The sequence below is a fragment of the Penicillium macrosclerotiorum genome (genome assembly GCF_028827735.1).
Source record: "Penicillium macrosclerotiorum strain IBT 26536 chromosome Unknown utg000008l_segment0_segment0, whole genome shotgun sequence".
Classification (NCBI taxonomy): Eukaryota; Fungi; Ascomycota; class Eurotiomycetes; order Eurotiales; family Aspergillaceae; genus Penicillium; species Penicillium macrosclerotiorum.
Window position 1 is genome coordinate 363041 of NW_026643087.1, and position 15744 is coordinate 378784.

At 49.1% G+C, this 15744-nt stretch overlaps 4 protein-coding genes across 4 annotated transcripts; 3 read left to right on the top strand and 1 right to left on the bottom strand.

Moving 5' to 3' along the window:
- Nucleotides 1-355: 355 nt before the first annotated feature.
- On the top strand, nt 356-2177 carry N7462_008324 (deoxyribodipyrimidine photo-lyase PHR1; the record flags this gene model as incomplete). Its single annotated transcript, XM_057080039.1, has 2 exons — nt 356-1563; nt 1637-2177. The coding sequence occupies 2 exons, from the start codon at nt 356-358 to the stop codon at nt 2175-2177; spliced, it is 1749 nt and encodes a 582-aa protein (XP_056930367.1).
- Nucleotides 2178-2634: 457 nt separating this feature from the next.
- Nucleotides 2635-5182, top strand: N7462_008325 (Arabinanolytic transcriptional activator araR; the record flags this gene model as incomplete). The annotated part of the gene is made up of 2 exons (XM_057080040.1): nt 2635-3857; nt 3919-5182. The coding sequence occupies 2 exons, from the start codon at nt 2635-2637 to the stop codon at nt 5180-5182; spliced, it is 2487 nt and encodes an 828-aa protein (XP_056930368.1).
- A 6333-nt stretch (nt 5183-11515) lies between these two features.
- Nucleotides 11516-11733, bottom strand: N7462_008326 (uncharacterized protein; the record flags this gene model as incomplete). Its single annotated transcript, XM_057080041.1, is given in 2 exon segments — nt 11516-11714; nt 11726-11733. The coding sequence occupies 2 exon segments, from the start codon at nt 11731-11733 to the stop codon at nt 11516-11518; spliced, it is 207 nt and encodes a 68-aa protein (XP_056930369.1).
- Nucleotides 11734-12640: 907 nt separating this feature from the next.
- On the top strand, nt 12641-12832 carry N7462_008327 (uncharacterized protein; the record flags this gene model as incomplete). Its single annotated transcript, XM_057080042.1, has 1 exon — nt 12641-12832. One exon carries the CDS (start codon nt 12641-12643, stop codon nt 12830-12832), a length of 192 nt encoding a protein of 63 aa, XP_056930370.1.
- Between the last annotated feature and the right edge of the window lie 2912 nt (nt 12833-15744).

Sequence of the window (15744 nt, forward strand, 5' to 3'; positions counted from 1 at the left end):
ACGGGCTGCCGCGTAATATGCCAATGAAGTCCTGTATAAACCCTCCGCAAAATCCATAATTCACCAGACTTCGGGCTGGCCATGGAACGTCGAGCCCCATTCTTGGTCTGGTGCGCGATGCCAGATCGGGTGACGTCAGGAATCTCGATCGCTCGATCATTCGATCCATGACATCCCGTCGCGTCGTCAAGGCCCTGAAAATGGGGACCGCGCCAGTGGTGGCTGGTCCAACGCGATGCGCGCCCGTTCACTTCCTCATTTTCTCCCCCAACTTCGACCTTTCACTGCCATCTGGGTGCAACCAGCCATCGCCTCCCGAATCCAGTCTGTGAGATATACCACAAGCTTCCCCTTCATGGCGCCCAAACGCTCGACGTCCAACAAGGACGCCGACGACTCCAAACCGGCTCATACCAGCAAGCGAGTGAAGACAGATCTGCGCGACCCGCACCCCAATGCGAAACAAACCGAAGAGTTCGGCATTGTCCTCCGCGACTTCTACCCTCCGGAGATGAGCAACGAGCGATGCAAAGCCTACAATGATGGAACAATCCAACGTCCAATCGAGACCCTAGAGAAGGCATGTCAAGACACAGCCGACAAGCGCCGTGCGACTACACCGGGAAAAGCGGTGGTGCATTGGTTCAAGAGTGACCTGCGTCTCCATGACAATCGAGCTCTTCACATGGCCTGCCAGCTCGCTCGCGACCACAACGTGCCCTTGATCGGACTGTATATTCTCTCTCCCGAGGATTTCACTGCCCATTTGACCAGCCCTGCTCGAGTCGATTTCACCCTCCGTACACTGAGTCAGCTCCAACGGGATCTGGGGGAGCTGGATATTCCATTATACATGGAGACCCAGGAGAAGAGGAAGGGGGTCCCGAACAGGGTGGTGGAGCTATGTCAGAAATGGGAGGCGAAACATGTTTGTGCGAATATTGAGTATGAGGTTGATGAGCTGCGGCGCGACGCCAAGCTTGTCCGTTTGTGCGCGGAGAACGATATTGATTTCTCGCCCTCCCATGACACGTGTGTTGTGCCCCCAGGGGCTCTGAGCAGCCAGCAGGGTCGTCAGTATGCTGTCTACACACCTTGGTTCCGATCCTGGCTTGCGTTCCTCAAAGAGAACCCGGATTACCTCGAGCTTTCGGAAGAGCCCGGATCGAACCACGGTGATGCACGAAAGCAATTCTCTAGTCTTTTTGATTGCAAGATCCCCACTGCGCCCGACAACAAGCAGTTGTCCGCCGAGGAGAAGACGCGATTCGAGAAAATGTACCCGGCGGGCGAACATGAGGCCCTACAACGGCTTGACAAATTTCTGGAAGAAAAAGGTCGGAAGTATGAAGAGACGCGCAGTATGCTCTCCGGAGAGCATACCTCGGTCCTCAGTCCTTATTTCGCGGCGGGGGCTTTGAGTGCCCGAACCGCGGTAGTAACAGCGAAGCGAGCTAATAAGAACCATCTGGATCGATACGATCAGGGGTACATGACATGGATCAGCGAGGTGGCCTGGCGGGACTTTTACAAACACGTCCTGGTGAATTGGCCTTTCATTTGGTAGGATCATTTTCTTTGCCGTTTTCTTTGCGTCAGACGGGATCTGCGGTGACTAACCTCCGATAATGGGTAGTATGAACAAATGTTTCAAGCCGGAGCATACCAACATCGAGTGGGAGTATGACGCTGAACAATTCCAGGCTTGGTGCGAGGGCAAAACTGGATATCCTATTGTCGACGCTGCCATGCGACAACTACGACACTGTGCCTGGATGCATAACCGCACCCGTATGGTGGTGTCGTCTTTCCTGTCGAAGGACCTGTTGATCGATTGGCGGCGCGGCGAGCGATTCTTCATGGAGAATCTCATCGACGGCGATTTCGCCTCCAACCATGGTGGGTGGGGATTTGGTTCCAGCACGGGTGTCGACCCGCAGCCCTACTTCCGGATCTTCAATCCCATGCGACAGAGTGAGCGATTCGACCCCGAGGGCGAGTACATCCGGAAATGGGTGCCCGAGCTGCGGGAGGTGGAGGGCAAGGCGATCCATGAGCCGTACGATCGGGGTGCCGGGGCCATTGCCGAGAAGAACGGTTACCCCAGGCCGATTGTGGAGCATGCGCCGAGTCGGGAGCGGGCACTGGCACGGTACAAGAGCGCACTGCAAGGGTGAGACGAGGTGTCCCATGAACGCCCGATGGAACTCTTCGTGGACGCTGGCGCATGCTCTGGATCAACGCCTGGGGATGAAGGATGCACTGATGGATGTTATGGCGTTTCATATTCCTCGCGACATACGAGGTCTTCTCCGCTCTTTCCAGCGCTGCAGCTACTATGGGCAATCTATTTATTTTCTAGCCTACTCCTTTTCTATCCCTTAGCCCGTATTAGATTGCACGTTCCTGCTCGGCTGCCTGCTAGCGCAGACTGGTCAGTCGGTCGAGGCAGTGTAGCGTCGGCTCCAATGACTGGCCAAGTGATTGAGACACGGCGCCACAATTTCCCCGCGCTTCTTTTTTCCCCGAACTTTGTTTCTCCCCATTCTTCGTCGCCCCGGACTCGTGTTCCTTTCTCTCCCCTCAGCCTCCTCAAAATTCCTCGTATTCCTCATGCCGACTTGAAATCCAGCCATGGAAGCCCAGTCCGGGGACCCCGATGCGACCTCCGGCCCGGTCGACCTTCCCAATGGCAAACGACGATGGCGACGGAATCGGGTCGCTTGCGATTCTTGTCATACCCGCCGAGTCCGATGCGACCGCGCTTTCCCCTGTTCGCGGTGCTTGCGCAGCGATATCCACTGCGAGTTCACCCGAGAGCGTCGCAAACGAGGACGCATTGCGCGTGCAAAGCTCGCGAACGCATCCACCGCACCGGGTGAAGCGACCGGGAGCTACGAACCCCGGGAGGACTCCGTCGATGACCAGAAACTCCCCGGTCAGTCAGCGCTGTCGCCCATGCAGGACAGCTCACCGGAGTCGGGGTTCCAACAACGCTCTCCCACGACCAACGAACTCAGTCTCTCGGCGCGGAGTATAGATGGCCCTCAATCAGCAACGGACGGCCGTCGCCCGGCGCGACCAGGGCCCGATGCGAACGCAACCGAGGAGTGGCTCTCTGCGGCGCACCTATCTCCAGAGTCATACGATATTTTAGGCGGAGCGAAGGGCAACGAGGGGCCTTTGCCACGCTTATGGGATATCTGGACCCCCGGCGATCTGGTGGGCCACCATCCCCCCAAGCGCCCCCCGCACAACCCCCCTGTACCTGCGCAAACTCATGCAGGGTCTGGCCAGAAAACTGGTCCACGGTCAGGACTGAAATACCCGGTATTAGAACCAGTGATGCCGTTCATCGAATCAAATCTTCCGCGTCGCCTGGTCTGCGACCTGCTGGAACTCTACTTCACGAGCGCAATCTCAACACACATGCACCCGGTTTGCCATCATATCCACTGCTATGTCCTGCGCAAGGCTTCTTTCCTGAGCACCGATCGACCTAGGCCCAGTAGTCCAGCGTTACTCGCAAGTATGCTTTGGGTGGCCGCGGTGGATGATCGCGCCTTTTCACTCTCCATCTCCCCCCTACAGCGTCGGAAAATCTGCCAATTTCTGTGCGCTTTGACTATTCGTCTCGTCCGACCATTGATTCACGTGTCGTTCAAAGATCAGGAACCGCCCGAGAATGCCAATGCATCCCAAGACCTCGCTACGGCGGCTGCCCATCACCCATTCGAGGGCGTTGGGGACGATAAAGGACTAGTTGGCCCGGCAGGATCCCTTGACGACGTGGTCACGTATATCCACGTGGCATCGATCATCTCGTCCAGCGAGCAAAAGGCTGCAAGTATGCGATGGTAAGATAACGATTCTGATACACCTTCGATCGCCCCGGGTGAACGCTAACCGGTCCTCAAGGTGGCACGCAGCGTTTACGTTGGCTCGAGAACTAAAACTCAATCAAGAGATTGAAGTCATGCCGAACATTGACGGACAATCCGATGGATCCAGTCCGTCATTCGGCTACTCTCTGGCTGGCTGGGCAAGCTCCCCTGGCGGCCCAGTCTTTGACTACTCGAACCCGTCTCGACCGAGCTTGAATTGCGTATGCGACGAGAAGCACGATCCGCACAGCAGCTCGATGGTCACGGAGGAGCACCGCGAGGAACGCCGCCGCACCTGGTGGCTCCTCTATATCATGGATCGACATCTTGCGTTATGCTACAATCGGCCTCTCGCCCTCCTAGATGCGGAAAGCGAAGATCTCTTGCTACCTCTAGACGAAGGGTCCTGGCAAGCTGGGAACATCCATAGTAATAGCCCACGTGCAGACGGACCGCAATGCCCCCGCTCTGGGGACCGGAACAAGCGTCGAGTGTTCCCCAATTTCATTTGCCACGACCATTCCATTCTCGGCTTCTTCCTGCCGCTGATGACCATCACCGGGGAACTGATCGATTTGAACCAGGCGCGAAACCACCCGACGCTCGGCCTTCGCCTGCAGGGCAAAGAAGCCTGGGAAGTGCATGTGGTTGAAGTACTTCGGCAGCTGGAAATCTACAAAGCCAGCCTCACGACGTTTGCCGCCGCCGCCGATCCAGATGGGACCATGGCGACCGGGTATACCCCCAAGCCAGACACCCCGGATGGGCCGATGTCACAGGCTTACTCCTGGCACACGCAGACGGTGATTGCCTACGCCTCGTACCTCGTGCATGTGCTGCACATCCTGCTGGTCGGCAAATGGGACCCAGTCTCTCTCATTGAAGACAAAGACTTCTGGACCTCATCTCCGGCGTTCGCATCGACCATCTCCCATGCATTGGAGGCGGCTGACGCGGTGCAGCAGATCCTTCGCTACGACCCGGACATCAGCTTCATGCCGTACTTCTTCGGCATCCAGCTGCTGCAGGGCAGTTTCCTGCTACTGCTGATCGTGGAGCGGCTGCAGAAAGAGGCGGGCGAGGGCATCCTGAATGCCTGCGAGACGATGATCCGGGCCACCGAGTCGTGCGTGGTGACCCTGAACACGGAATACCAGCGCAGCTTCCGACAGGTGATGCGCAGTGCCGTGGCACAGGCTCGGGGCCGCCCCGTCAATCCGAGCGAGATCCGGCATCGTCGCAAGGCAGTGTTAGCGCTGTACCGGTGGACGCGCAAGGGGACGGGATTGGCTCTGTAACGAATCAGCCCGAGTAACGGTTGTCATTGGAACCGTGGGTATCATAGGTTTCTAATCCCTAGTGGTTGGTGGATTTCACATTTGTCTTCATGAACAATTGGTGCTGTTGGCGTTTGCACTGATGGTAGTGGGGGGGCGTTCAGGCTGGGAGGTGTCTCGGGGGTATTCGGTCTCCGGCCATTGGGTCATTGCATCACTGCACGGTCAACCCTGCAGGAGCTCTCAATTTTCGTGTATCTAGTTCATGCTTCCGCTATCTCCCGTAATACATAGGGGTTCAAAAGTATTTCCAGATCCCCATTTTCACCACCCTCACATCAAATAGATAGGGGTTCAAGAGTTTTTCCCGACCCCACTTCTAATTGCTATAACAACCACCCACCCTAAATTTTCTTCTTCCTTCCACAACACCAATATGACAGACAATCTAGCAGAATCCGCTGGAAAACGAAGAAAAAAAGGTGAGCTTACCCCTGAACAACGTTTGGCAATAGTATATGCTGCCGATAATGGTGTATCTAGAGCGCAGCTAGCACGGGATTTTGCGTGTGATCCGAAGACGATATACAACACAATAAAACGCTATAGAGAACACCACACTGTTGATTCTATGCCTCGCCAAGGTAGGCCTAGCAAGCTTAGTGATAAAGATAGTCGTTATCTCTATTTAAAAGCTCGCCGGGATCCTTTTTCTACCTATAAACACCTATCTTCGTGTGTACCTAGTAATCCTTCTAGGTCAACGATTCAGCGTGTTTTTCGTCGATTCAACCTATTGAAACGCTTATCAAAGAAGAAGATCCCTTCAGCTTATAAGACTGCTTGGAAACGACGATGTTTTGTGTCGAAATAGAAAAGGGTGGTTGATTCACGAAGAATTCAAAAGTGGATATTTTCCGACGAGTTACTATTCAACGAATGTCGAATACTGGCCTAAATATTGTTGGAGATTTGCCTCTGAGGCCTATAGGTGTGATCTTACTAATAAAGAGGTTCATGTTAAGGATATTTCGCAGATGGTTTGGAGGCCCATCTGGCTTGGTGGTCGATCGAAACTTGTTATAATGGAACGGGAGGAATCTGACGGTCGGAAGCGAGGTTGTACTGGAAAATCCTATATTGACGCGTTAGAAGAAGGTCTGTTGCCTATCTATAAGCCTAATATTATCTTTCAGCAAGATAACGCTAGGATTCATGATGCAAAGGTAACACAAGAGTGGTTTGAAATGCACGGGATTTGGGTAGAAGATTAGCCTCCACACTTACCTGATTCAAACCCTATTGAACCTATCTGGCGATGATTGAAACTGAAGCCTTTTGAATTGCATCCTGAGCTTGTTGATATGGGAAAGTCTGAGGAGGATTGGTGCTATTCTAGAAGGTGTATTACAGAAGCTTGGGAGGCATTAGATCAAAGGAAGATAGATAGGTTGATTTTGGGGATAGGAAGAAGATTAGAAGCTGTACGGGAGGGAAAGGGTTTTACACAAAACATTAATTGCTGCTAAGCGAGTTCAGCTCTACCTGAATCTCCATTTTTATTAGGAATAAACATATATTGTATTGGGAAGTGGCAGACGAAGGGTGAATCTCTAATTCGAGGATATCTTCTAGTACACAGTCTTTACAGAATATAGCTTCGCATCTCCGATAGGGAGAGAATCAACTTTTACACTCTCTTCGCTTTATCTGCTTCTGCTTTCCCCTTTGGGGGGTTTCCTCTATCGTGGTGTGTGGTGGTTTGTTGGTCTGTTCGTCGACCTATCTCATCCTGCCTGTTTTCTCAGGTTTGCCGTAGAGCGCCCTGGTTCAGTAACCAAGTTAGTTAACGTATTCCACAAGCGAGCCGAACACCCTACCAACCACTACTTTTTGAAAACACTATTTTTCCACCAAAACGCCATATATTTAATTCAACTATTTACTAGGGCACCGAGTAATCTTATGCCCTATATTCCCACATCCAGAACATTGAAATACACGCTTAGTAGTAGGCCTAGCGACCTCAGTAGGCTGCTGAGGAAGCTCTGCATCATCGTTTTGAATAGCTTCAACGCTTGCTGGCAACGTTGAAACTAGAGATATAGATTCGCCGACCGTAGGATCTTGCTGCCTAGATATCTGGTGATTAGACCGTGTGCGTTTTTGACGCTTCTTCTCGTTGAATTGGCGTAAATCCCTAGCTTCCTGTGCTAGAAGCGCTCCGTTATGCATCGCTAATTGGCACCCCTTAATCAATTGATCTAGCGCTCTTTCTGTAGGGCTTCCTGGCGAGCGTGAGCGCTTGCATAGTAGAGCTTTGATAGATGATGCTTGCTTGCTAAGCTGCTTAATCGTATGAGGCGTAGTAGGCACGAAAGCACTACTTCTACTACTAGGCCTACTAGTAGTAGTAGTAGGAGGTGTAGGTGTTCGAAGCGATATATTAAGCTTCGATAGGACTCGGTCGGCATCTAGCGGAACTAGGCCGGCGCTGGCGAAGCTTGATTGTATAGTGCTAGGTAGGAAGGCTTCCTGGCGTGCTAGGGTATAGGATTCTAGGAAGTCGAGCTTGTCGATATGGTTATATCCTAGGCGAGCTTGGGCCTCAATTAAGCGACCGTATGCGCGTTTAAGGATAGCAAAACATCCTATATCTAGCGGCTGTAGAAGATGTGACGAATGCGGCGGCATACAGAGTGGTATAACGTTATTTTGCTGGCAGATTTGGTCGAATTGTGGTGTTAGATGGCTTCCATGACCGTCTAATATTAACAAGCGATATTTGCCTTGCGTACGACTAGTAGTTGCTGGAATAAAGAGCTTTTCTAGCCAGCGTAGGCCTATATCGTCGGTAGTCCAACCGTTCGGTGATATTTCGAATCGCCAGTCGCTAGGAAGGTTATCAAACCAGCTAGCAATATAAACCTTCCCTTTGAATATTATACACGGCGGAAGCGAGAAGCCGGTAGCCGATATAGATTCAATTACTGTTACCCACTCCCGATTTCCAGGTTGTAATAGTGGCTTCCGACCGTATAGATCCTTCCGTGTAACGATTCTAGTAGTAGATATCAAGCCCATTGCAAAGCCTGTTTTATCAAAGTTATAGATATCGTTACGAAGGATCCCGTTTTCATGAATCGTACGCTCTACTAGCCTAAACCACGCACGTAGGCTAGTAGGATCTTCGTTTTGCGCACGTTGATAGTCGTAGCGTCTAGAGAATCGTGTGCAAAGCTCTGGTCGCCGCTTAATATAATTAGAAGACCAATTTACACCTATAGTAGTAGGTGTAGTATCGCCGCGCGCTGCTAGTAGAAGATTTGCCATATCTCGAATATGCGAAGGCCTAGGAGACGCTCCTCGGGCGTCTAGCGATAGTATCCACTGGCAAAGCGAATCTTCTTCTTCTTGTGTCAATTTATGACTATTTGCGCGTGTTTCCTGGCGATTTGAAACACCCTTCATACGCGTTCGAAGCGTGCTCTCTGGCACGCTATAAACCGCTGCTGCTTTTCGTATAGATAGGGTAGTATCATTTTGAATAGCTTTGATAGCAAGTAGTATCCTACCCTCCCTATCTGGCGATTTGAGCGCTTTTCGGAATGTTTTGGTGGCATAGTGTATGGTGGAAGGTGGTAGGTAGAAGATGGGAGACGCGTTTTTGGTGGGGTGCGCAGCTCGCTTGTGTGCGCAGCTTGCTTGTGGAATACGTTAACGTATTTCACTATCCCGTGACGCACACTAGCCGGCGACGCACCCCACCAACCACTACTTTTTTGAAAACACTATTTTTCTACCAAAACGCCATATATTTGATTCAACTATTTGCTAGGGCACTGAGTAATCTTATGCCCTATATTCCCACATCCAGAACATTGAAATATACGCCTAGTAGTAGGCTTAGCGCCCTCAGTAGGCTGCTGAGGAAGCTCTGCATCATCGTTTTGAATAGCTTCAACGCTTGCTGGCAACGTTGAAACTAGAGATATAGATTCGCCGACCGTAGGATCTTGCTGCCTAGATATCTGGCGATTAGACCGTGTGCGTTTTTGACGCTTCTTATCGTTGAATTTATGTAGTTGCCGAATCTCTTCCGCTTGCAAAACGGTGTTATGAAACGCTAGTTCAGCACCTTTGATTAATTGATCTAGCGCTCTCTCTGTAGGGCTTCCTGGCGACCGCGAGCGCTTGCCTAGTAGAGCTTTGATAGATGAAGCTTGCTTGCTAAGCTGCTTAATCGTATGTGGCGTAGTAGGCACGAAAGCACTACTCCTACTACTAGGCCTACTAGTAGTAGGTGTAGGTGTTCGAAGCGATATATTAAGCTTCGATAGGACTCGGTCGGCATCTAGCGGAACTAGGCCGGCGCTGGCGAAGCTTGATTGTATAGTGCTAGGTAGGAAGGCTTCCTGGCGTGCTAGGGTATAGGATTCTAGGAAGTCGAGCTTGTCGATATGGTTATATCCTAGGCGAGCTTGGGCCTCGATTAAGCGACCGTATGAGCGCTTTAGGATAGCAAAACATCCTATATCTAGCGGCTGTAGAAGATGTGACGAATGCGGCGGCATACAGAGTGGTATAACGTTATTTTGCTGGCAGATTTGGTCGAATTGTGGTGTTAGATGGCTTCCATGACCGTCTAATATTAACAACCGATATTTGCCTTGCGTACGACTAGTAGTCGCTGGAATAAAGAGCTTTTCTAGCCAGCGTAGGCCTATATCGTCGGTAGTCCAACCGTTCGGTGATACTTCGATTCGCCGGTCTTTCGGTAGGTTATCAAACCAGCTAGCAATATAAACCTTCCCTTTGAATACTATACACGGCGGAAGCGAGTAGCCGGTTGCCGATATAGATTCAATTGCTGTTACCCACTCCCGATTTCCAGGTTGTAGTAGAGGCTTCCGACCGTATAGATCCTTCCGTGTAACGATTCTAGTAGTAGATATCAAGCCCATTGCAAAGCCTGTTTCATCAAAGTTATAGATATCGTTAGGAAGGATCCCGTTTTCATGAATCGTACGCTCTACTAGCCTAAACCACGCGCGTAGGCTAGTAGGATCTTCGTTTTGTGCACGTTGATAGTCGTAGCGCCTAGAGAATCGTGTGCAAAGCTCTGGTCGACGTTTAATATAGCGTGTTACCCAGTTAACACCTATATTAGGAGGTAGGAGAGGAGGGAAGATATCACCACGCGCTACTAGTAGAAGATTTGCCATATCTTTAATATGCGAAGGCCTAGGGGAAGCACCACGCGTATCAAGCGATAGTATCCACTGGCAAAGCGAATCCTCTTCCTCTTGTGTCAGTTTATAACTAGTAGAGCGTAAATCAACAATCGAGGCTATCCCTGCGCGTCGTCGGCGAAGCGTTGCTTCTGGCACGCTATATATAGCTGCTGCTTTGCGAATTGATAGATTTGTGTCATTTTTGATAGCTTCAATTGCTAATAGAATTCGGCCTTCCTGTTCAACTGATTTTAAGCGCTTTTCAGAACGTTTTGGTGGCATGGTGTGTGGTGGAAGATAGTAGGTGACGCGTAGGAAGCGCGTTTTAGATGGGGTGCGTCGCCGGCTAGTGTGCGTCACGGGATAGTGAAATACGTTACCACCGTCTCCGATTATGTAATAGCATTAGCTTATCATGACCTCCTTCTGAGGGAATACAGCATCATCTTTACCACTACCTGCGCTTCGCTTGCACCAGTATAGACGGATATTGGCGGGCAACTTCACGGTATGCATCTTCCAACTCGGGTTCTAGATACTAAATGCAGTACGGCCGAGTAGCAGGATTTTCCATGTCGGAAATGATATCACTCATAATCAAGTGGGCACTGCGGGCACGGGCGAACTTATGAGCTTGGCTATCATTCCCAAAGCAAAAGTCGATGATGGCTGGGCTTATTGCAAGTTGGAGTGAATCGCAGATCCCGCGAACGACTGGTCTACAATGCCAAAAAGGAGCTTAGGTTGGATGGGGCTTCATTCCCTCTTATTGCTGCGATACATTGGTCGAGGTTGTATTCAGCTGTCTGTTTCTTCTCCTTAGCTGATTTACTTAAAATGTGGGACATGTGGATTGTTAAGTCTGTAGTAGAAGCGGCAGGGCTTTCCTCTGTAACCTGAGTAGCTGCCATGAAGACAATAGAGCAGGGGCGTTATGGTGACAGTTGCCAGGAGGTTGCAAGAGAGGAGAATACAGAGGCTCAAAAACTTGAAACAGAACGCACGGTGCGCATGCGCAGCAGGAATTCATAGGCTAGACCCACAGCAAGATTGGTACCTGTAGCGCATTAGACTTTCCCCCTCACTTTCTGGTCTTTGATTTCTCATTCTTTGTCCTATTTCACCTAACAGCTTGGTTTCCGGCCCGAGTTGCCCCCACCTCATGCCTGCATACGCTGTACCGCTGTACCAGGGCGTGGCCAACGTCAAGCACGGGTGGTAGTAGATCAGGTTGGCCGTAGGCATTGTCGAAGGCGACACCAAGGCCGCTAATGGTGATCGAGCGGCTTGGAACGACGTCAAAAGCGGCCACATCTGGCCTCCGACTTACCGTGTCATACGGATTAGTAGTAGTAGTAGTAGTACAGTCATCAGTGGAATCAGCTTCCGCCGTCAACACACAATCTTATTTTGATTAGTTTAGTTCCAAGATCTCATCTTCAAAGACTGGGATAGGAATTCATCCAACGGGTTGACTGGACTCGGTACAATCCTTCCATCCTATTGATTCTGAGTACCGGGCGGCCCAACACCAAATCATCGACATGTTAGCCAGCTCCTGTGTAATATGACCGCAGTGACGACTGCAGTCTTGGCAATTCGGGATATATTTAGTTTTGTGACGTTCGAAAGAGAGAATCACGTCCGTAAAGCGCCAGGATTGTTTCAGAGGGTAAGCTATTTGTAGAGTTGGTTTGTTGGGCATGGTAGACATCATTGTCTAGGCGTCAAGGCAGGGAGGCGAAAGAGGTGACCGTCCTCAATGGACTTTGACTGCGACAAGCCCCACCAAATTCTCCCTCTCGAGTCGTGAACCCAACATCCTCACGATTCCTTTTGGTGCGGCCAGGCTGCTGCGCCCATTCAACCCCTGCCCTGGCTGGTTCAACTCCCAACCACTTCCTTAGACTCACAATCTATAGCGGCTAGGTTTGTTTATGCTGTTACATGTAGTGTTGCTTCTGCTTAAAATAGCTACTCCTTTGAGTCAGTGTAGGAGATTCTGAGCCTTCTCGATACTATAAGTACTACAGCGGTTCCTACAGGCCTTCTTTTGATTTTGTTTCACAAGCTTTTGCAACTCGTTTTTCAACGCACCCTCATTTCATATCTCTGAAGACAAGAGATTTCCAGATATCTCTATTGCGATATTCTTACGTCTGTAAGTATTGGTTTATAATCAGTTTTGAGGTTCACTTACTAATAAAGTCTCTAGTCTACGTACTTTTCCGGAAGATCTATCAGTATGACTTTGAAAGAGCAGGCTGAGGCTATGCAGCGGTCAGACGTAAATTCAGGAAGGACACTTAAGAAGAAGGCCGGCGACAAAGATCTCTGGAGAACCAAGACCTATGAAACCAAACCCACGTTACATCAGGGTGAACCATCACAGGGTGGATCAAATTCTACACAGAATCAGACAAATACCACACGTTAGGGGCCTCTACGAGGACTTACGACAATATGCATGTCCCAAACAAAAATGGAAAATGAATGAAGATTCTGGCAGTTCTTCCTCCTCGTCTGGCAATTATTGATGGATTTGCGTGCTATGCTTACTACACCACAAAGCGCCTTTCTATATTAGCATCGGTATCTTATTGATTTTTCCTAAAAGCCCTAGCATATCCTATTTGTCGTCTTCGATCGTGCCTGTGGTTGTGCTTCTTAATTGCCGGCGTGCTATATCAACATCTAGTATTTACTCCTCTTTTATAGAGCATTCTCTCGTTTATACAGAATCAGTCATCTTCAAACGCTCCTATTCTATCAATAGTAATTGTATCAACCCTTAATAGACCGAGTTCTAAATTCTACCATACTATTCCCTCGAGAATAGTCGCCTATTCCACGCTTTTCGTCTATAAGCTCTATACTAAAGTCTCTGGGCGACTATGGCGACCTAGACCTAATCTGCTGGGAGCTGCCGTATGACTCCCTATATTACGGTGCAGATGCTGAATCAGTGGGGCGCCAGGTCTAAAGGAGGACTAAATCCGCCCTGAAACCCCTACTTATCATTATAGCCCTATTTCTATTATCCTCTCGCTCTCTTTAATTGATCAATATTATTGGATATCAAACTAGAATGTTTCAAATCCCTTTTTCCGCTATATCTATATCCAAATCGAGCTCTGTAGACCTCGTAGTTAAGGCTAGAGAGCAGGATTTTGTTACGAGCTGCTAACTGGTGTAGCGGGGAAATGGCCAACACAAGGGAGATCTCTGATTGAAACATCTTTCCTAGCACACAATCTTGACAGGATATAGTTCCGCGTTGTGGTTGTGCCACACACTAACGCATAACCACAGACTAATGCATAATTTTTCCTATTTCTCCTATGTATCGATGCATCCCAGTAGTATCCATAAATAAAATATCATCTTCCTGGTGTGCTTCCTCCGCTCTATCTAGTGCTATATCTTGATTCTGTGTAGGATCTGGTGGTGGTGATGTTCCATACGCTTCCTTCCACTGTATCCTTACCCGCTTCCGCTCTGCCTCTGCTTCCTTGTTGTTTCTCTTAGTAATAGAACGATTAGCGTCTCTAATAAAGAGCAGCCCTGTTTTTCTAAGCGGTGCTTTAACCTGGCACCTAGTGATTGGGCGCTATAGTGGTTGTTGAGCTGCCCTAATCTTGCGAATTGTATCATTTGCCATTTGAAGATTCTCTATTGCAATCTTATTATGATGAAATAGGCGATCAAGACTACGTTGCTGCCGTGGTGTAAGATCTTGTTTATATCTAGCAATCTTCTTTTGATTCTTCTCTAGATCCTATATAGATCTAGGTGGTGATTTGTTGATACTAGAAGATATAGTAGTCTGTGGTGGCGGCGAAGGTGATGATTGAAGCGGTTGTAGATCTGGTGCTATAAGATCTAGGTAATCTTAGATAGGAAGATTATCGATAATCTTTCTACTATCCACTGGATAAATCCCACGATCTCTAAATGATTCACGAATGATTCGTTGGCTATACGCTCTATTTCGAATATCGCCGATAATTCGAAGGACCTCCGATCTCCCGATAGGGCTACCACCCCAAAAAGCGTGCTCGTTATTCGGTAATCGGAAGTATTGCTAATAGTTTAGAAATGGTTTACCGTCAAGCGGCTGGCAAAAATGTGCTCTATGCGGTAGGAATCCTATGGGTAGGATATCGTTCTCTTCGCAAAGTTGTAATAATTCGAATGTAAGATGAGAATTATGACAGTCGAATATTAGGATACGTTTTTCACCCGATTTCGTACGGTCCCATGTTGATTCTATAAAGAATCGGAGCCATTTCACTGCTATATTGTTCGGTTATCCGACCCTTTGGCGATGTAGCGATAGTAGGTCTTGGTGGTAGGTCTTCTGTCTTGTTGATACAAGATTCTATGAAGATCCCGTTTCCTTTGAATATAAACCAAGGCTCCATCTGCCACCCGTCGGCAGAGATACACTCAATAGACGTGATATTTTCGCCTTGGTCTGGCTGAGGAAGATCTACTATCTTCTTATTAGAAGAAGATATAACATTTCTAGATCTTCCTTCGCCTGATTGAAAGCCGCATTCATCGAAGTTAGAGACTAGACGTTGTGGTGTCGTGCCCTTGATCGTTTCAGCTAGGAGATCATACCAATGCTGTAATGCTGCTGAATCTTCTGCTAGAATTCGCTTAGATTCCTTCATATACTGCTTATTAGGCCCTAAGTGAAGATGTTTAGGAAGCCTAGAAATAAAGGGATACGCCCATATCTTGCTAACCGGCGGCTTTCCGACGCGTTGACATGCCCGATTCGCCCACGATTCTAGAATCCTAGGAGTGATAGGCATATAGCGATCGTTCTATATTGAAGCCATCGAATCAGAGCTTCTTCTTGATAGGGTTCTAGGGCATATCTAACACCGCTTCTAGCTGTGCGAGGCCCTGTTCCCTTTTTCACACGGCTATAGAGAGTGCTTTGATTAACACCAAACTCGCGTGCTAAATGCGCTATATTCAGCTTCTCAACGCGTAAAGCAGCTAGGCAGGCCTTAGCCATACGATCCTCATCGAGTTTAAGCATCTTTTTATGGTGGTGTTGGATAGGGAAACAACAAAGAGGATGGTAGAAAAAAATGGCAGTCTGATGTGGTTTGGCAGTCTGACGTGGCGCACCTATAACCCGGGGGCGGTGTAAGGCACTAATATATCCTTTCTAGTTTCTAATTGTTACGGAAATTAAGATAGGAGGTAAAAGGGTGTCCATTCGTATACGTAGTCGCTACGGAATATGAGGTAGTAGCTGACTAATGATAACGTGACACTAATAAAGGTAACTTCCACCTATTATCTAGACTATACTTAGTAGCAAACGTA